The sequence below is a fragment of the Lissotriton vulgaris genome, chromosome 1_1 (assembly GCF_964263255.1).
Source record: "Lissotriton vulgaris chromosome 1_1, aLisVul1.2, whole genome shotgun sequence".
NCBI lineage: Eukaryota > Metazoa > Chordata > Amphibia > Caudata > Salamandridae > Lissotriton > Lissotriton vulgaris.
In genome coordinates, this window is record NC_141685.1 from 160,364,202 (window position 1) to 160,384,791 (window position 20,590).

Consider the following 20,590-nt stretch of genomic DNA (forward strand, 5'->3'; position numbering starts at 1 on the left):
AGACCCAGCACGAGCTCCGCGAAAAATAGAAGATGACTGAATTGTACTTAGAGAAAATGTGCTGATAAGTAATCTATTGATGTAAAATACAGTGGTCAGGCAATGCTTGAGCCACTAATCTATTCAGATTTTAACTCCATAGTTTGTTCAATAAATTGACTGAGCATAATACTTGAAGGTCCATGTCTCAGATCAGTTCTATTACAGTTTTAGTTGCAATAACACTAATACAGATCATTGATAAATAGATTTTAAAAGCCATGGGTGGAATTGATCCTTGGTCTAAATCTAGATTATTGTCTGCAATAGAAACTAGTACAAACAGATCAAATCTAAAATCATTGAATATGTTTATTATAGTGGTTTAGAGTAAACCCAGAAGACACACATTGTTCCTGAAACTTAGAAAATGTATCTAAAGATTATGATTACATCCTATTTTATGTCCAGGGACTGCTTTAGCTGCTTTCCTGTTTAAGTGACAACATTTGCAAATATATTTAACAAAACATTAACGCTGGATGTCAGAAATTCTGTCTTTAAGTATTGTGTAAGAGTTATGTGTGATGGTTTTTAGTTGATCTGAAGCAACACTAACACTGAATAGGTACATGCACCGGTTATCATTCAACTAACAATATTAGCAAACTTAATTGGGAGGGAATTGAGAAAATTTGCCTCATATTTTATTGTTAAAAAAATCTACTGGTTCAGTAATTCACAGAGTTTGCAAATGCTAAACCCCTTTTTGAAATGTACTAAGCCCATTTAACAATTCAGAATTTGGAAGGGGAATGTTAATAGTTTCCCTTCTGAATATTTAATACATTGTTAAGGTATGTATTGAGCTTTGAAACCATATGTGGGCTGAAAAACAGTAACAGGAGGTAGTAACCCAAGGGGCATTTGTGAATCTGAAAGTAAAATGGGGTTCATTAAAAATGCCTTTATTTAAAAGCAATCGCAGACACAGTAGTATGCTGACTCTACAAGCAACCACGTTTTACCAAATGGATTATTAATACATGAACCTCAGTATTTCCTATATTGCTGAAATTTAGTCTCTAATATTTTTGTAATGTTGTGTAAATATTTGTTCCTTTTATTTCCCATTTCAATATTGTCAAGAAATGTACCTATTCTTTTTGTCAAACATATTGAAATATCTTTATCACAATTTTTAGGTCATTCTAAAAAGTGTTTTCACTCTCTAACTTGAAGCTTCCTAAGAAAAATACTGACGCCAGTTCTTGGTTTCTCCTAGATCATTTAGCTTTCTCACTAAAACAAGCACAATATTGATTTGAGAGAGGTGATAATTGTAGTCTTACACACTGGGGTTAGTTTAGAAAAGACCAATTCCTTAATCTTTCGAAATAATACTTGGAAAAGTTTATGTTCAATAATTTCAGATAACTTACAGATAAAGATATCAGATAAAGATCCCCAAATTTCTTATACCTGTGGTATCAAAAATATGCTAGAATTAACATTCTAGTTATATTTGCGATGATCAACTTTCTGTTATTTTAACACATTTTGTCAGTGCACAGAGTATTTTCCCTACATAGATCACATTTCATGCAATGGTCTGTGCTTGAATGTACAATGAAGGGGTAAAAATGCATTTCTACCACAATCAAGAAACCATTGGGTCTCTGAGGATTACTGTTGCAAATGAAGACCTAGCTAAGATGAAATATCCCTTTAAAAGGCCAATTTTCCTCACCCACCATAGTTGGCATGCTTCCTTATTGGGAATCTCCTTACACCATGAAGCAACCCCCTCACTGAGAGGGAGGAGTTCAGGCATATTTTGTTATAGAGAAAGGTATACTAAATACCACAATAATGAGCTCAGGTAGTGGGGGCAGCAGAGTGAAAGTTAAAACTTCCTAAAGGGTATGTGGTTTCCATTATTTGTACACCCCTGGGCCAGGATTAAAACTAGGACACTCTGGGAGAAATATATATGCACTGTTAGAGTCAATAAGAGGTCAACATGTTTCAGCCTATTAACCTTCCAAATAGGTGTTTGCGGCATTCTTCAGGACTTAATCAAAAGTTCTGCCGCTCAATGTACTCAATCAATAACAAGCATTATCATAGCCAATAGGTCTCGCCTTTGGGACCTTATAAATGTTTAGCCATGCATATTCAGTAACAATGTGAAATAAATACTATTAAAAAAAAGAAGACTATAAAGTAACTAAGCTAGACGTGACTTTATAACTGGTTAATCAAAAGTTTCTGGAGGTTTAGTATATATAACTAACTCCTTTTTTCTATGGTGTGTCATATAAAGTTGATGCTTTAAATTTTGGTAAGAGTACACAACGTCAAAAAATTCAATACTGCTTTTATATTAATATACCTTTGAAAACTTGAAGTGAAAGACAATTCTAAGTGGCATTTGGTTATGAGTAGGCGCTAATGACTATTTCCAGATGACAATAATAATAATAATAATAATCTTTATTCGGTTTTTTAGCATTGCAAAACCATAAAAGATGTCATAGCATACAAGAATTCACAGTAAGGTTTGTTTAAAAAGTACAGTTAAATATACAGTTTAAAAAGTGAAAATACAAATGGTCAGATAATATACAAATTAGTCCTCTGTTTTATAGGTTATTTCTGTGCCTCATGATACACTTTAAAAAATTCAGTACTTGATAAACGGTACATTCGGAGTCCAAAGTTTGAAGTGCCAGCATGGCTGGACGACATTGTCTGTGGCCCCATTTTTTTAATAAAGGGATTAGCCAGATTTTTCGGTGGGTGTGGAAAAACTTGCAAAACAATATTGTGTGCATGGTAGACTGTTGGGAAAGATCATCACATGGACACGGATCCATCTGAGTATTCCAGTTATTTTTTTCAGGAAATGACACTAGTCTGAAGAAGAGATTCATTCTGAACCTTGCTAGGAGCGTCTTTTCATAAGCTGTGATCTCCAAGGTCAAGTATAACTGAATTTTCGGGGACTGCTGTGTCATAATTGCGTGAGTAACAGATTTTTTTGCAATCAGCGAAGTCAGTCTCAGGGATTCCAAATGGCTCAGCGCAACTTGTTTCAGTTCTTTTTTGGATATTTCTTTCAAATTTTCTGGCGTGTGGTAATATTTTTGTAGACCTAGGTCGGAGAAAAAATGTCTTACATAGGAAAGCCAGGCTATTTTGTGGGCGTGGTCCAAATCCATAGTGTCCTGTAGGATGGTTTTAGTCAGGCTATTTTTTTCCGACAGCCAAACTCGCCTCCAAAGTAAAAGAGGTTGGATTTTCATTAGATCTTCAATGTATGGGATTCCCAATTCCATGTGTGAGGCATAGGTGGAGGTGCCTCTTGGAGTTGACAAAAGGAATCTCATGAAGATGTTCTCCTCTTTTTGTATAGAACCGGTGGGTGTATGTCCCCAGATCCCTGCACCGTATAGTGCGATGGCTTGGCATTTCGCGGCATAAATCTGTAGCAGTTCTACTGGTGGTCTTTTTCCGAGTTTATTGGAGAATTTCATCAACGCCATGATCGCCCGTTTGAAGAGATGTCTCCTGGCCTCAACCGCCGCTTTCCAGTTTAGGGCGTCATCGATCATGATGCCTAAATAGGGATATTGTGAGGTCCTTTCGATTTTTTGATCTTTCAGAAAGATGGACTTAGTTGGTTTTCTTGATCCACCGGCTACCATGACAAAAGTTTTTTTGACGTTAATGTGCAAGTCCAAGGCACCCATAAAGTCTGCGTATTTAGATAAAGATTTCTGCAGTTCAATGGGGGTACGTGCTAAAATGACTGCGTCGTCCGCATAAAGCAGCGCGGGGATCAAGCGATCTTTTACTCTAGGGAGGTCCCTCCCCCCTCTCAACATTGTCTCTTCTAGGCCATTGGTGTACAAAGAGAAGAGGAAGGGGGCCAGGACACAGCCTTGCCTCACTCCCCGCTCTACCCTAAATGGTGCCGTCAGTTCTCCTTTTGTCCCGTATCTCACTCTCGCCGTGGCTTCACTGTATAGCTCCCTCAAAAAGTCCAAAAGGGGAGGGTCTACCCCCATTGCGCTCAGTAGTGACCAAAGCTTCGCGTGCGATACACAATCAAATGCGGAGGACAAATCCACATATACCATATAGATGGAACCAGGTTTAGCATGGGTGTATTTTGATGTTAACAAGCTTAGATTTAGGGCCTGTTCGACAGTTCCAAAGCCCTCCCTGAACCCGAACTGTAATTCCGAGAGGATGTTTTTGTCTTCTACCCATTGCTGTAGCTTTTCAAGAAGAACTCTGCCAACTACTTTGCCCAAGGAGTCAAGGAGCGAGATTGGTCGATAGCACTTAGTGTCTTGTCGGTCCCCCTTCTTGAAGATTGGGACCATGATGGAAGATGACCATGACTCTAACAGGCCGAGTTTCGTTGTTGCTATACAAACTCTTGTAAGTATTGGTGCCCAGAGATCAGGAAGATGTTTAAATAAGTCGACTGGGACCCCGTCAGGGCCGGGAGCTTTCCCACTCTTGCTCAAAGATAGCGCCATTTCAAAATCCTGCAAATCAACGTCCATTGATATTGGGTAAACTACTGGGTAGATGTTAGGATGGCATTCTTCACTAGTTGTTGTTAATTTGAAGATTTCTGAAAAGTGGTTCACCCACGAATCCTCGTCGATGGCCACGTCTATTTTTGGGCCGTTGGAGTCCGTTAGCAAGGGGGATTTAACTATTTTCCAGAATGCCTGGCTGTCTTTCAGAAGTGCACTCTTGTGGAGAGCGTTCCACAGAGATTGTTTCAATTCTTTTTTTCTTGCTTTTCTGGCAGTGCTATACTCCCGCCGAAGAGCTTGGATATTTGTTTTGTCTCTATTTGGATTTCCGAGAGCTTTCCTCAGATTGGTCTGTGCCTTGGTACAGTCTCGGTTGAACCAACCTATGGAGCTTGTTTTATTTTGATTAGGTGTTTTGGTTAGCAGTATTTTGACTTGCTCTATTATTACGTTGAAGTTTTCCAAGATTTGGCTCGGCTCCGCATGAGGGTCGAGACAGATCAAAATGTTATTATAGGCAGCTTTTACTAACCGTTTTGTGAGAATGTTAGGATCCACCTTTTCCCATTTTATGGTATATCCGTTGTTTTTGCCCAGTTCTAGCCTATTCTGTGTTAGAGTATTTGCTATAGTTGCCATCAATGTTCTTGGTTGATTTGTTTGAAAGTTTAGGCTTAGAGCAGAATGGTCACTGAGAGTGTTTTCCAAAATTTTAAAATTATTAATTTGATCTTTTAGGCCTTCTGAGACTAATACGTAGTCAACGGTGGTCTCGTTGCCCGTTCCTCTGTAGGTGGGTTCTAGTTTGTTATTTGGCTGTTGGATGGGGTTTATAATTTGCAGATCCAGATCGGAAAGTATTTTGTTCATGGCTAACCCCACTCCTGAGTGGGTAAAGTGGATGAGGGAGTTCTCATATTCGTCCACCATTCCACAGTTGTCAATGTTGGGGCAGGGATGTAGATTGAAGTCTCCTCCCCAAATTATATGAGCATTTTCCATTTTCTGTTTGGGGTGCCAGTGTTCGGTTATTTTTTCTTGAATTAGGGAAAGAACGTTCAAGAAGTTGTCATCCTCTAGGTTGTTATATAAGTTGATTATTGTGATTAATAGTTTTTTCCCTATTATGAAGGTGAGGATCAGGAAATTTGATAATAGATCTACCTTGATGATCTTCATGTCAGAAATTGTATTTGCTAGGTAGATTACCAGTCCCCCTTTAGGTCTGCCTGAGATACTAGGAAGGGCGGGGGATGTAAATGTCCTGTATCCCGCGAGGTGTAGGGGCGTCGTTGCCCAGGTTTCTTGTAAGCAAATGATTTGAGCATTCTTCAAGAAACCAGTGGCCAACCGTCCTCTATTTTGTTTCGGAGACCCGCCACATTCCAAAAGATCACAGGAAGCTGTGGGGATGCGTTAGCTAGGGCTGAGTTTTTCATTTGTGGAGGGGCTGGAATGGAGATGAATGAGGCCGAGGTTGTTTGTGGGGGCTCCGGTGATTTGATTGTTGGTCAATCGACCATTTCCAGGCCGCTAAACCGATTCATAGTCGGTATGCCTGGCCAGTTTTGCCCATTGGTGGTGTCTCTATAGTTGGATCTGTATAGTTGGTGGGGTGGTCTCTCCCCTGCTCCCAGTTTCTAGGTCTATTTTGTGGACCCATAATCTGCCACGGGACTTCACTTTGCTGGTGATTCTGATTTACTGACCACCAGGAGTTATCGGGGTCACTATGTCGCGGCAGTAGTTTTGGTCCAGGGACATCTAGCTCCCACGGCTGTGGAATTGGTTTCGGCCAGATGTTATCAGTGTCACGTATGTAGTTGTTGTTATTATATCTTTTTGGGTAGAAGTATGATAAAGATCTTGTGGCGATCCCCCCTGTGGTGTTATTATATTCCCAGGAGCAGATGTACTCAGCTACACTGGGGTCCTCAAACGTGATCACTACGCAGTCTCCCCGGATGGTTTTTTTCCTATGGCCCACCCACGAGGTCCTGCAGAATGATGCTATTCTGCTTTTCCAGGGTGGCGGGACGGGGCGGTTTGTATTCAGCCAATACTGGACTTTGTTCTTCAGTGACCAGTTGGGTTCCGTCCCCTCACCTGTAAGTTCGGGGACCCCCGTCATGACTACCACGTATGGACATGCCTCAGGTGGCATGTTTAAAGTAGGTCTTTGATCAGTAGTCCCTCTCGGGGCTCCTTTTGTTTTTGGTGGATTTGTGTTTATTGTGGTAGGGGTTTTAGAGGCAGGTGTGTTTATGATTGGGGTATTTACTATTGGTGTAGATTGGGAATTAGTTTGTGGGGGAATGGTCAGGGGCTTGGGAATGGGTTTTTGTGTAGTAGGAGGGTTTGCTACTGTGGGGAGTTTTACTGTGGATTGTTTTTTGGTCTGCGGAGGAGGTAGGGTTACAGGTTTCTTAAGTATAGGAAGTGTAGTCGTGGGGTTTGAGACTGGTTTTGGAGGGGCTTGTGGGGGTATAGGTTTAAGAAGACCGGAAATTTTTGTTAATTGAATCTCAATGGTACTAAGTCTGGTTTCTAAAGGGCGAATATAGGAATTTAGGAGGGAAGCTTTCTCCTTGATTAGTCTAGCTAATTCTCTTTCTTTGCCTAATTGTTGTGAGCTTGGGGGATCTGGAATAGAGGTATCTTGGAGGTCATGTGGTAACTGGTGTATTATTACTACATTGTTAGTTGGGGGAGCAGAGTGATGGGGTAATGCTGCTGGGTTTGTATCATCAACCAATACTATGTGCTCGGTCACTTTAGTGTTTTCAGTGTGAACTGGGTTTTTCCTAGCCTTCCTTTTCTTTATGGCTCCCTCCCGCCTCCCTCTCATTTGCCTTACTTCTTCAGGAGTTGGGTCAGGGAAGATATCTGGGGTTTTTTCAAGGTCACTTTCTGTGAAAGTTACAGAGAGTTGGGAGGCTGAAAGGTCTACATTGTTTGGGAGACTAAGTCTGTTTGCAGCCACCGGGGTTTGGGTTGGCGCTGACTGTATGTCTGGGGTTCTTGCGGTTGCTAGTAGTCCCATTGAGGATCGACGTGGCTCTCGCGGGAAGAGGACCAGCTGGAGCTGTTGTATGCTGGTCCTCGCAGTCCCGGGGCCAGCGCCTCACCCTCCTCTGCGGCCACGCGGTGATAACAGGCTTCCAGCAGCGCAGGCAAAAGGTGATTTTAGCTACTCCTGTAGCTCAGGCAATACGGTCAGGGCTCCAGGCAACAGAGGCAACAGAGTCTATTCACGAGTGGCACCCGCGAAGCGGGTGCCGCGAGAAGTTATTAGGCTTGGCTGGGGGCGTGGCACTGTGAGGGGGCGTGGCTCTCACTGGAAGAGGACCAGCTGGAGCTGTTGTATGCTGGTCCTCGCAGTCCCGGGGCCAGTGCCTCACCCTCCTCTGCGGCCACGCGGTGTTAACAGGCTTCCAGCAGCGCAGGCAAAAGGTGATTTTAGCTACTCCTGTAGCTCAGGCAATACGGTCAGGGCTCCAGGCAACAGAGGCAACAGAGTCTATTCACGAGTGGCCAGATGACAATGTAATTAACATTTTTTGAATAAGATGTGTTAAAAGTATGGGTAGGGAAAATGGCTATTTTGGCCAAGGGCTGCCCTTTCTATATGAATGCTAGTTTTAATTTGTGAATAGAATCACAATTTGTTGTGCGGTACACTGTAATGTTAGATGAATCTGTTTTACCCTTCTGATAAGCAAGGGATGACGATGAACCGTTTTTTCGTCCCTGGTTTTAAATGGATTGATTGGAACAGAGAAGGTGTTGGTTGACTTTACCTCAGAAAATGGTTGTTTCCCGCATGCTGCTTTCATGCGACTTAAATCCCTTAAGTGGATGAGGCGGCTGCATGCCTGCATATATGATTCAGAAAAGGGGGTGGTAATGAACAGAGTGTCTGAATTAAGCAGACCACTCTTACCCAGTCCAAAGATCAGGGCTTGATCCATCACCGTTTTTTAGCTCACTGCACCATCCCAGCTCAGAACCTGGCTACATGCAAATTAGTCTGTTCCTGTCCCAGTGCATGATGGGAACAGGGCAAACCAAACGACCAAGCCAATTCTTATACTGGGAAGGAAACCAGCTTCCGGGGACCGGTTTCTGGCATTTCAGCCGTCGTCGGCCCGGCTTGCTTGAATCCTGATGGTACAATGAGCAAGGGACTCACATCTGAGTATACCCTTCCACGCTTATGGTGGACAAAATGATTCAGAAAAGGGGGTGGTGATGAACAGAGTGTCTGAATTAAGCAGACTACTCTTACCCAGTCCAAAGATCAGGGCTTGATCCATCACCGTTTTTTAGCTCACTGCACCATCCCAGCTCAGAACCTGGCTACATGCAAATTAACCTGTTCCTGTCCCAGTGCATGATGGGAACAGGGCAAACCAAACTACCAAGCCAATTCTTATACTGGGAAGGAAACAAGCTTCCGGGGACCGGTTTATGGCATTTCAGCCGTCGTCGGCCCGGCTTGCTTGAATCCTGATGGTGCAATGAGCAAGGGACTCACATCTGAGTATACCCTTCCACGCTTATGGTGGACAAAATGATTCAGAAAAGGGGGTGGTGATGAACAGAGTGTCTGAATTAAGCAGACCACTCTTACCCAGTCCAAAGATCAGGGCTTGATCCATCACCGTTTTTTAGCTCACTGCACCATCCCAGCTCAGAACCTGGCTACATGCAAATTAGTCTGTTCCTGTCCCAGTGCATGATGGGAACAGGGCAAACAAAACTACCAAGCCAATTCTTATACTGGGAAGGAAACAAGCTTCCGGGGACCGGTTTCTGGCATTTCAGCCGTCGTCGGCCCGGCTTGCTTGAATCCTGATGGTGCAATGAGCAAGGGACTCACATCTGAGTGTACCCTTCCACGCTTATGGTGGACAAAATGATTCAGAAAAGGGGGTGGTGATGAACAGAGTGTCTGAATTAAGCAGACCACTCTTACCCAGTCCAAAGATCAGGGCTTGATCCATCACCGTTTTTTAGCTCACTGCAGCCTCCCCAGCTCAGAACCTGGCTACATGCAAATTAGTCTGTTCCTGTCCAAGTGCATGATGGGAACAGGGCAAACCAAACTACCAAGCCAATTCTTATACTGGGAAGGAAACAAGCTTCCTGGGACCGGTTTCTGGCATGTCAGCCGTCGTCGGCCCGGCTTGCTTGAATCCTGATGGTGCAATGAGCAAGGGACTCACATCTGAGTATACCCTTCCACGCTTATGGTGGACAAAATGGCCAGATCAGTACTTGGTTGTTTCGGTTCTCCAGTGGGGCTAGAATAGAAGCTGTTGAGGGCAGGGGCTTAGCTTCCCATTGGTGCAGCAGGTGCAGTGGAACCTGGCCCCAGATGCCTTAAAGGCCCACTGAACCCTGATAACTGCTGTTGGTCACAGTTCAAACAGAGGCCTGAGGGGCCCAAAGAACAATGATTATTGCTGTTTTCCAAAGTCCAAATAAAGGGCAGAGGTCACATTTCATTTCTTGCCTTGGGGCCCAGGGCAAACTGGCTAGGCCACTGGTTAAGGATGCAGTGGGGAAGAGGTGGAGAGACAGGTGGATTATCTACACAGCTCGACGATGACTTCATGCCTGGGTATTAAAGTATTCATTACAATTAAAGCCTGAAGCAGGAATAGATATCATAATATAGGAAGGCCTATGTACAAATGCAGCTCGATTAGCGGCTGCCTTTTAACTTCTCACTTATCACCTCTCCTAATTTACAGTTTTATTTTAGATGCAGACATAAATTGTGACCTATGAATATGTTTATCTATCTCTAGGTTCAAATGACCCATCTTTTCCATATGCAAGTATCAGACAAGTCAGGAACGCCTAATGGCTTTGAACACATTAATCACTGGTCTTGAAATGCAAATGGCAGCATTAGCCACGCAGAGGTGTATTCTACATAATCTCATTATGTTCAGGGTACGGGAGAGTGTTTAGGGTATAAAGCACTTTAACAAAAACATTTCTGCCACCTTAGAAATTCAATCTTCCTTGTCCTACCCTAGTATACAAGTAGTACCACATTCTTTCTATACTTGAATTAAATAGGCACACAAAATAGTACCGTATTTAAATGCCCAATTCAGAATTACAGGGAAGGTGCACTGTCCCAGACTACACAATGGTGCAGTTTTCAGTGGGTGCTATCATCCCACACAAGGGGAGTACACCAGATTATGCTGGAAAAAACATGTGGTGCCCCAACGTAGGCGCAGTTGTAAACCACCAGTCTGCTTACATAGTAAAGCGTCTGGCAGCTATTAAATGAGGTGGCATGTTTCCCCTGCAGGTGGTTGGGGTCTTTCACCATCCTGTCAGGTGGGGGGTATACAATCAGTGTGCCTCCTGACTGCTTGTTTGCCCTTTCGCCCGTGTCAAGAATACAGTGCAGTCCTTGGAGGAGCAGTCAATTTGTATTCATGAAAGACACTTGTGTTTCTCGGATATATAATCCCCAGATGATGCCTGAACTGTTCCCCAATGGGCTATTTGTACATGGTATTGAATTGTATGGTCTTATGAGCACTGTTAAAAATAAAAAAAAGATTTAGTGGAGTGTTTATTGCCCCTATGTCACTCTACTTCTAAGCACCTAATACAGCTTGTACAGTGGTTACTGTCATCTGTTCACCCACATTATGCTTAGTATAAATAGTGCACAATTTAGGCGTTTGTGTCTGCCTACAACGTGGACCTGATACAAATAGCAGTACCTACAAGGTGGATGGTACAATTCAACAAGAGTCTAAGATACTCCAGCACAGATGACGTTGCATCAACATTACGGGGCATCGGTCTTGATGGCAAGCCAACTTAAAACGTATCAGTATTGTATACATTATTATCAGAAACTATACTTGCCTCTTGGATACAACTTTACAACGGAATTGTATTAATTTTTGTACAGTTGTGTGTATACAGTAAAACAACCTCCCCACCATAAATGATCTGTCTATTCATCTTTGTGGGATCTGGAGTAGCATGCTACTCGCCGAAAAGCACTTCAACACTTCATCAGATAGCAAGCGCTATATAAATGCAAAACCTTCCCTCTTCTATCCCCCTACTATCTATTTAACCCAACTAACAGACCAACATGTCCAGCTCTCAAATACATTTTATATTTCCCTATACTAATTCACCACTAATCATTTTTGGATCCTAGAGTAGTACTCGCCGAAAAAACGCTTCAAAATTCGTCAGGGGTAGTAAGCGTTATAGAAATCTAAATATATTAGAATTACTATTTACATCGGGCTGCACTAACACGAGGATAAAAGCAGGGTGGGGCTTAGAGTTTATCTGCCCAGAACGCAGCATACTACAGAAAGTGTGTGAACAGTCTATATGTTGTGCGCCTGGCATAGAAAAATACAGCATACAATATTTATCGAAAAGTCTATTGGCTCAGTCAAGGCTTCTATTTTTAATACAAATCATGTTTGCGAGCGCAAGGATACGAAAAAAGCTTTCTAAATATACAAAAGAAAATTGGATGCATTTGAAAAACGTTCCGGCCCACACCCATCTTCCATATACCAGGTAGGATACACTGTGAATGCAATATCTTCTGTGGAAATGTACGCCTTTACAGGAGTTACATTTGAATTATCAAAAACATACCTCCTCCCAAAAAGAAAATGTTACTGGGCAAACTGGAAAGTAAATGTAAAGGAATAAATTGGCACTGTATCAATACTAAAGGCATTTTGGACAAACCGGGGTTAAATATTTCAGAAGGCAACAATTTGAGGAACCAGGCTACCAAGGCACAGGAATGTGGCGGGAACCTCCAGCTCTGGGTCGGATTCCTGGAATGATGCACATGCCGCAGGGAACAGATGCAAGGGGCACGCATCATTCTTGTAAACTACCTTGACCTATATGGTGCAAAAATCTAGGCTCTTTCATTATTTGATATTAAAACGCATAGATATAGAAGACAGACCCCACGCTCTGGACCTCAAAAGAATGGATTCTAAGGCATTCTGAAATTTGTTGTGCAAGGAGAGATTTAAAATGAACTATGTCGCCTGCAAAAGGTCAGAGGGCATGGCATGCATGATTTGGTTCCCATAATTCCTTGCAAGAAGGAGCTCGTGAATTTGAGTCTCCACAGAGCTGCCATGGGATCTCTGACTGGTCAGTTCATCTCTCCAAGCTATCACAGAATACATTGCTCCTTGGTTAATGCTTAGAAACTGGCAGACCAGGTCCATTTTTCAGGGGTTATTCGTACTCCAATCTGCCTCAGCTTCCAGGCACAGGGTGATTAAAAAAAAGCTTTATTAAAAGTACAAAGATCGGTCAGCAGGTTTTACAGCTTTTTGTGAAACATTGAAAAGGTCCCAAAGCAAGAGCGGGAAAGGCAGAAAAGGGGAAGGTGATGAAGAGAGACAGCAATGATAAATAAGCACACGCGCAAGAGTGTGTTCAGAGTTTAAAGCCCTTACTAAAAGCTTCGCAGAGCAACGCATGCGGCCTGGCTCAGGCGAGACCTAAAAATGGTGTATGAACCATATAAGTATAAAGAAGGGTTTTAATATACAAAACCATCCAGTGATCATATTAATCTTCATAGAGTGGTTAATTCACTGGTGGTACCAAAAAGAATACATGTATAGGAAATATAAGAATGGTTTGAAAAAATCGAGGTCAGACATTTGAACAACTGTGCTAGCGTTACATTTCAAAGCTATTCAGTCCAGGACATACAAACCCGTCCAAACGGGACACAACCATATACTGTATAGTCAATGTCTGTTATTCTTAGTATAGGTGAAAAATAAAATAATTTATAGACAACAAGATTCACAACAATAATAATATACTGTTAAAAAGGTTAATCCGCCGACGTCGGGAAATATGCCTCAACTCACCGCGGCATGCGGCTCAGGGTGACTCTCCACCCTAATAAAGAATTATAGGAAGGTGAGCATGGTAAGAAAATAAGTCTTCTGGAAGGCTGTAACAGTTCTAGGCATTTCAGAACAAGTGTAAAGAAAAAGTGTGCCCATGTAGATTAAAAACTGTCCATATACTCATAGGCGGTGTCTGCAATAGTGACTGAGGTATTTTTGTATGGCTGTGAAGTTCCTAATACGTTCTCCGAGCATGTATTCAGATGTCACTTAGGTTTATCGAGACAAGCGGGCAGCGTAATGGTAGTTAACACTAGGGGGAGACACGCCAAGACCGTGGAGGCAGTCTTGTGTCTGCCTTGAAGTTTGTGTATCAATGTTTTTGATGGCTCGTGCCTCATAACAGGCTTGTGTTGCGGCAGCACAGGATGAACAAAGGCAGAACCTAGTGCAGTAACTTCCAAAGGAAACATGTGGTGTTGTGGGGAAAAAAAAGACACTTAGAGCTAGTTGGCCTAACACAAAAGTACAGCGTGCTTAGATTCCAGAAGCAACTGGCCCATTAAAATATGCAGCGGTAAGGCACATGATAAAACTGCCTAGTTTAAACATAGATGTAGCATTCTTCAAGTTGAAAACTGCGGACGTGTTTGATGTGCACTGCAATAACAAAGCTGCAATGCAGTGGAGTAAATGGCTTAAAATAGTTGACCTCTGCATGGGGGCAGCGTGCTTTGTTTTCAAGACACAACCCCTGCCACATGTGCACTGAGAACTTTCTTACAACATGAGAGAGTGTGCTTTGACACTTCCATATCTTTAACATGAATACAGCGTTCTTTAAATTTTCATAACAATAAAAAAATGAAAAGACGCGCTCAATGCACACAAGATTCAAGTTAAACAAAAAGGTAGGTTCAGGGACCCATTTCTGTATACAGGGAACTCGTTGAAGAAAAAATTACAGATATAACAAACGTAGGGTCAGAGACCCATAACTGTATACAGTGAGCCAGCAATCCGTTATACCACAGGATGGAGGACGGTGTCCAGAGTAATCGCTGTTGCTCGAATAGAGGATCAGGAGCTAGCTAAAGCCTAATTTGGTGTGTGGCTACTGACTCAGGTTGTATAATCGCATTACTCTGATGCAGTCACGTGACCACGAGTACTTGGGAAATGTAGTCCCATGCCGGCAGCATGAATGTGAATGAACGCGCACTACATGCTGAAGGCTTTCTTGCCTCTGTCACACACAGCCACTTTTTCACGTGGAAAAGAATAACTAAAGATGGGCCTCCATCGAATTTAAATGCAAATACCACAATGTACTGGCATGTGTTTTTAAAGGGTCAGCGCTGTATACCCAAGGGCGAAAGAACCATTAGGAAAATCAGCACACCCGAAAACCAGATTGCCCATAGTAGAAATGAGTGATGGGTGTGTAAACAATTTCCCTTGGACTACGCATGTATCCTGTTGCAAGCGGCCAGTCCCATATGTCTAAGGGTATAGAGAGGTCAGTGCACCTGAATCAGAGTGCCCAATCTTGTATGGATAAGTGTAGGATGTTTGGACCATGTCCAATGGACAGTCTGTTACAGGAATCTGGTGGAGGTGAACACCTGCACCACTCTTCCTTTGAAAGAAAGAAGGAATGCCTTCAATGCAAGACGAATCGCCCGGACTCAAGAGGGTTGATGTGGTGCCTGGACTCTGCCAGAGACCCGAGGCCTTTGATCTCCGCCATTCCCATATGGCTGCCCCAACCCAGGAGTGACGCATCCGTCACTACTGTGAACTCAGGTTGGAGAAGGGAGAGGGATCTCCGCATAGGCTTAATCTTATCATTAAAAAATAGATATGTCATATGTTATGAAACAAGGGTGAGTAGAAACCTTTTGGGTGGAGTAAAATTTAAGACATTATTATTGTGATTTGTTCGGCAATTAGTTGATTTTTGCAAGCACTAACACTTCTCTGTGTAAAGTAAAGACCTGGAGAGTTTTGTAACTTTCAGATACTCAAATTGTGGATTCTGTTGCAATTAAAAATATTTCCAGCCCTGAAATTTCTTTGGAGGTTGCATGCGGCAAGCCTAAGTTATCCTGCAAGAGTTTCTTGATGAATTCTATTGAAACTACAATATGTGCTCTCTCATGTAAAGTCAGGTTGTTAAAAGCTTTTCTGCAACTCAAGATATGCTTTACTTTACACCTGGTCTGGATGCATTTCTCATGTTTAGTGAGATCTCCTTTCTGAGTATAACGTTTCTGGCTTTCCTCTCCTGTATATGGCTTTAGTCCAGTGTGAATTCTCTCGTGAAATGACATTGTATTCAAGACTAAACATTATCTGACATTCAGAACACACATAAGGCTTTTTTCCACCGTGTGAGTTCGCTCATGTCAAGTGAGAAGTAATTTGTAACCAAAACTTTGCTTGCATTTCGCGCACTCATAAGGTTTTTCCCCAGAGTGGGATCTCTCATGAAGCATAACACTGTCTTTCAGATTCAACCTTTTATGGCATAAGGATTTTCTCTAGTGTGGAGTTTCTCATGGTGAGATAGCGTTTTTCTCGACAGCTTTTCTGGCATTCAGAGCACTCATAAGGTTTTTCATCAGTATGGAGTTGCTTATAGTTAGTGAGGCTGTTCATGTAGAGTGAGATTGAGTTTAAAATTGATGCTTTTCTGGCATTCAGAGAACTGAAATATTTTGATGGTGTGTTTTCTTATGGCGCTTGTAACCATCTCTACCTCTGAATCTTGTCTGACATTTAGAGCACTGATAAGTCTATTCACTAGTGTGGATTCTCACATGTTCAGTGAGATGAGATTTTTGGCTGAAACAATTTTGGCATTCGGAGCACTGATAAGGTTTTTCCCCAGTGTGGATTTTTATATGCTCAGTGAGATTGCTTTTTTGACGGAAACATTTGTGGCATTCAGAGCACTGATAAGGTTTTTCCCCAGTGTGGATTCTTATATGCTGATTGAGACTGTTTTTTTGACTGAAACATTTGTGGCATTCAAAACACTGATAAGGTTTTTCCCCAGTGTGGGTTCTTATATGCTGAGTGAGACTGCTTTTGTCACTGAAACATCTCTGGCATTCAGAGCACTGATACGGTTTTTCCCCAGTGTGGAATCTCACATGTGCAGTTAGAAGTGATTTAAGTTTGAAATCTTTTGGGCATTCAGAGCACTGATAAGGTTTTTCCCTAGTGTGGGTTTTTATATGTAGGGTGAGATTTCTTTTTTCACTGAAACATTTCTGGCATTCAGAGCACTGATAAGGTTTTTCCCCAGTGTGGAATCGCACATGTGCAGTTAGAAGTGATTTAAGTTTGAAATCTTTTGGGCATTCAGAGCACTGATAAGGTTTTTCCCTAGTGTGGGTTTTTATATGCAGCGTGAGAAGTCTTTTTTCACTGAAACATTCCTGGCATTCAGAGCACTGATAAGGTTTTTCCCCAGTGTGGGTTATTATATGCAGCGTGAGAAGTCTTTTTTCACTGAAACATTCCTGGCATTCAGAGCACTGATAGGGTTTTTCCCCAGTGTGGGTTCTTGTATGTCGAGTGAGACAGCTTTTTTGACTGAAAGATTTGTGGCATTCAGTGCACTGATAACGGTTTTCCCCAGTGTGGATTCTTATGTGCCGATTGAGACTACTTTTTATATAGAAACATTTCTGGCATTCAGAGCACTGATAAGGTTGTTCCACAGAATGGATTATTGCATGTCGAGAAAGACTTTGTTTGTTACAAAACCTTTCCTGGCATTCAGAGCACTGATAAGGTTTTTCCCCAGTGTGGAATCTCAAATGTGCAGTTAGAAGTGATTTACGGTTGAAATGTTTTGGGCATTCAGAGCACTGATAAGGTTTTTCCCCAGTGTGGGTACTTATGTGCTTTGTGAGACTACTTTTTAAACGGAAACATTTCTGGCATTCAGAGCACTGATAAGGTTTTTCCCCAGTGTGGGTTCCTCTATGCTGAATGAGACTGTTTTTGTACATGAAACATTTCTGGCATTCAGAGCACTGGTAAGGTTTTTTGCCAGAGTGGATTATTAGATGACGAGAAAGACTTTGTTTGTTACAAAACCGTTCCTGGCATTCAGAGCACTGATAAGGGTTTTCCCCAGAGTGGATTCTCATATGTTCAGTGAAATAAGATTTTTGGTTGAAACTTTTTTTGCATTCAGCGCACTGGTAAGGTTTTTCCACAGAGTGAGAGTGGTTTCCCCCAGTGTGCATTCTGTCAAATTCTGTGAGATAAGATTTATGGCTGTATCTTATTTGGCACAGGTAACTTTTTTCCCCAACTTCAGTTATTTTGCCTCGCTTTAAGAGTCGGGCTTGTTTAGATAATGTTCAGCACTTATCTCTAAAAGACAGTGTGTGTAATCTTCTCAACACTTGAATTCAGCAAAAAATGTCAGGAACCAGCCCTGTAACACCTGTTGAAATTTTTCTAGCAGATAATAGTCTTTAAGTAATAGCCTCTCCGGCAGCAACTTCATTTGTGACTGAAGTTTTTCTCAAATCTATTTGTATAGGTTCTTAGCAATGCAGTAATAAAGTGTTAGTCTGATATTTAATGATTAAACTGATAAGTACCTTTTTGCACTGATGTAATGGCAGTAACTGAGGGTGTTAGAACGTGCAGAGTACTATTGTGGATCATTAGTCGCAGAACATCAGTTCCTTCTACCCTTTCTATGTTTGGTGGAAGGTTAAGGTTTGTAGTTCTGAAGACGAGGATTTATTTACATTAGCTATAGCGCAATGGTGATCCTTTAATCCATTTTTATATTTAACAGTTTTACATATCACTCCTGCACAACAGATAATGTTGAGGCGATTTACATAGAACTACAGAACAGTACACAATAAAAATGAAACAATCTGAGATGGTCATGAACACAATAAAGTGGTGAATATTTAAGGTTTTCGCAAGAGTGAGCAGAGTGGGTCGAGGTGTTATATCCCGATAACTCTCAAACTTGAGTAACTGGCTAAAAACGGTTGTTGAACAAAGGTGATTTTCCAATCTTTTGGTTGTTAACGTGTCAGCTTCGTAGTCTTCTTTCAGCGTCTTTTCTTTGATGGTATCCAGAAGAAACCTTTAGTTGTTACTTTCTTTTATGCAGTGTGTGTTTCCTCTCTCGAATTACATGATGCTTTAGATGAACGTTCTTCTGTCATGCTTAGGTAATTTGTCTTTCTGATAATATTTTAGATGAGGATGCTGAAGTGGTCTTCCTACATTATTTCTGAGGCTGTGTGCACAGATATGGCTTTGCTCTGGGTTAATGAAATGCAAAATTAGTGACTTCACTTACAGGTATAGTACTTTCCTCGCCACACTTAGATTTTTGGAAATTGTTTAAACGTATAATGCTGGATGTCCTTCAGTTTTTCAAAACAATCCTTCAAATGGAACTGACATTCAGTTGCTTAGTGCTAAATCTTGCTTTCTTCGTCCATAATTTCAATCACCTATAGTATTAAAATTAAATAGTTAATACATGTACATTTCCAAAAATATAACTAACAAACCAAATCAATGCAGAATTTTGAAAATGTTGAGCTGTTTTTCAGACAGAGCAGAGTGTAGAATGGTAGCATGAGAGTACTTGGATGTAGGAGGGAGGATTTGTAGAATTTTCAACATTTTATTAAGCACACAAAGGATACATGTACCCTATGGAATTGCAACATAGAATCCCAAAGGCAGATATTAAAGTCATATGGACCGGCACCAAACAGATATTTAAAAAATATATACTATTAATTAATTTGTAATGCAGATTTCTGGGAAGGGAATGACTCCTCCACGGACAACAGGCATTTCCCCCTGCCCTGAGTTACCTGCTACTTGTATCTGGTATCCTGACTTTTGAGTTCTGGCCTCTGCCGCACGCAAATCTATTGTGTGCTGCAAGGACTATGCCTAGACCTATCCCTCAACTATGTCCAGAGTATGAATCAAGGGCAATGAAATTAGGGCGTACTTTCATGTGTTTATTTTCTTCCACCTGATTATTAGTTGTTAGGTTTTTCTGCACCTGGATTTACTGGGTGCAGAAAACCAGGACACAATCTTTTTCCAGACAGAAAAATTAGACTGAAAAGTCGCATAAGACTCTGGGTGCAGCAGAAGCAGCTAAGACTTATGCTGTTTTTTTTTAATAACTGGGAGAAACACACAATTCTTCCCTCTGTTGGTGTTCACAGTCGTTGTTGGCCTGTGATTCGGCGTTGAGTGCAGAGCATATCGGTTAGAGCCGAGGGGCCGAGCCGAGGAGGAGTTGATGAGCAAGCGGGCGGAGCTTGAGACGCCTGCCCGGGTTTGTTTTGTGACAGGTTTCCGCTCCCGAAGGCGCTTTAAGTTCTACGGATCTGCTGTGGGGGCAGGAATAGCCGCTGCCGGCACGCGGTGCTAAGGCGCTGCTGGTGCTGCTCGTGTGGTGGCTGCTGCAGGGCACCGAGGAGCACAGAGGGGCACAGAGGAGCCTTGGCCTGCTGCCTGATTTTTGTCAAAAATGTGTTTAATCGGGGGGGGGCGTGGCTGGCCGAGCAGCGACATGGCCGCTTTCTAAGCGAGCTCCGCCGGCTGCGCTATTAATCCTGTTCATAATCCTGCCTGGGATGCGAAGTTCACGCATCTATCCTGACACAGAGGTTGCTGAGAGCGAGGGGCGGCTGAGGTGAAAATTTGCCGTTCCGGGTGCGAACCAACATTAAGTTATTGGCCTTGAAAGATCTGCCGGTGTGCTGCAGGTGCGGAGCCTGCCTGAGACGGAGCCCTGCTTGGGGGACGCGTCACACTATGGCCCGGTGCCTGGTAGGCCCATTTGTGCAGACCGGAGATATACACTCGGGACCCTGACATCGTGTAGGTGAGCGAGCCACTCCGCCTGATGTGTGCTGGGCGCGTGCATAAACGGACGACCATATCTCCGTGAGGGGGTGTGAAGCTGTGGCCGTGGTGTGTGCTGTTTGCCTGACCTTCGCGAGGCCTGGAGAACCGCCATCTGGAAAGCGGAGGGAAGATCTGATTATTTTGACCGGCGGGCTCCAGACATCCGCGCTCAGGATGACCATAAAGTGGTCATGCGGGGAGGATTTGTAG

The 20,590-nt window shown here is 42.5% G+C and overlaps 2 protein-coding genes across 2 annotated transcripts in view; one reads left to right on the forward strand and one right to left on the reverse strand.

The window, feature by feature from the left end:
- LOC147737962 (uncharacterized) overlaps positions 1-20,590 on the forward strand; it is a 435,987-nt gene that overhangs the window by 125,386 nt on the left and 290,011 nt on the right. The window lies entirely within an intron of this gene.
- The window catches only part of LOC147737963 (uncharacterized), a 54,224-nt gene continuing 49,371 nt past the window's right edge, over positions 15,738-20,590 (reverse strand). Inside the window, exon 3 of the mRNA XM_086950143.1 lies at positions 15,738-18,954. Coding sequence (XP_086806269.1) covers positions 16,243-17,709 — 1,467 coding nt within the window. The 5' untranslated portion in view covers positions 17,710-18,954 and the 3' untranslated portion in view covers positions 15,738-16,242. The remainder of the gene's footprint in view (positions 18,955-20,590) is intronic.